Below are 970 nucleotides of genomic sequence, written 5' to 3'. Positions count from 1 at the left end.
CCGCAGGGTTTATATAGTCCCGGGTCGGACCGGAGTGAAACCCGCGCCTCTCCTCCACCGCCGTGACGTCACCCTCACCCGGACCAATCAGAGCCCAGCAACGGTTTGAATGGGGCAGCGGCGGCGCAGGAAGAAACGGACTCAAAACTCGGTGGATTTTAGTGGAATAAATACAAAGAACCGCCCTAAAATCGACCTTTTTAATCCCCCCGCCCTTCCTCCACCACCTACAAACCGCGACGATCCTCAAAAAGACCCGAAAAAAAGGGTCTTTCCGCAGCGATTTCAGTCCCTTTGGGGAGAGAAGGAGGTGGCTCTGAAAAGAGCCGTTTGGGGGTTGGGTTGAGCGGGGTTTTTCCTGCGGGTTTTTTTATTTGGAGCTTTTTTATTTGGAGCTGGTGTATTTGGTGACCGCCTTGGTGCCCTCGGAAACGGCGTGTTTGGCCAGTTCTCCGGGCAGGAGCAGCCGCACCGCCGTCTGGATCTCCCGGGAGGTGATGGTGGAGCGTTTGTTGTAGTGAGCCAGGCGAGAAGCCTCCCCCGCGATGCGCTCGAAGATGTCGTTGACGAAGGAATTCATGATGCCCATGGCCTTGGAGGAGATGCCGGTGTCCGGGTGAACCTGCTTCAACACCTTGTAGACGTAGATGGAATAACTCTCCTTGCGGCTGCGGCGCCGCTTCTTGTCTCCTTTCTTCTGGGTCTTGGTCACGGCTTTTTTAGAGCCCTTTTTAGGGGCAGGAGCAGATTTGGCCGGTTCGGGCATCGCTGGAGCCTCAGGGAAGGAACAGGAACGAGTGAAGGAGCCGCGCGGGCGGCGCCGCTTTTATAGCGGCCGTATGCAAATGAGGGATTGAAACCGCGCTCTCCCATTGGCTGAGCGGGCGCCGCATTTACCCCCTCCCTCCCGCCCCCCCGAGCATGCGAGTCCAGGCGGCTCCAAAGCGCGGGGTCTGATTGGACGCTGAGA

At 58.0% G+C, this 970-nt stretch overlaps 1 protein-coding gene across 1 annotated transcript; it reads right to left on the bottom strand.

Moving 5' to 3' along the window:
• Nucleotides 1–385: 385 nt before the first annotated feature.
• Nucleotides 386–766, bottom strand: LOC104386064 (histone H2B 5-like). Its single transcript, XM_009994597.1, has one exon. The coding sequence runs from the start codon at nt 764–766 to the stop codon at nt 386–388; it is 381 nt and encodes a 126-aa protein (XP_009992899.1).
• Between the last annotated feature and the right edge of the window lie 204 nt (nt 767–970).

The sequence above is a fragment of the Chaetura pelagica genome, unplaced genomic scaffold, assembly GCF_000747805.2.
Source record: "Chaetura pelagica isolate M959 unplaced genomic scaffold, ChaPel_1.0 scaffold373, whole genome shotgun sequence".
Classification (NCBI taxonomy): Eukaryota; Metazoa; Chordata; class Aves; order Apodiformes; family Apodidae; genus Chaetura; species Chaetura pelagica.
Note: the sequence above shows the minus strand (reverse complement) of the source record. Positions and strands in the feature narration are given on the sequence as shown.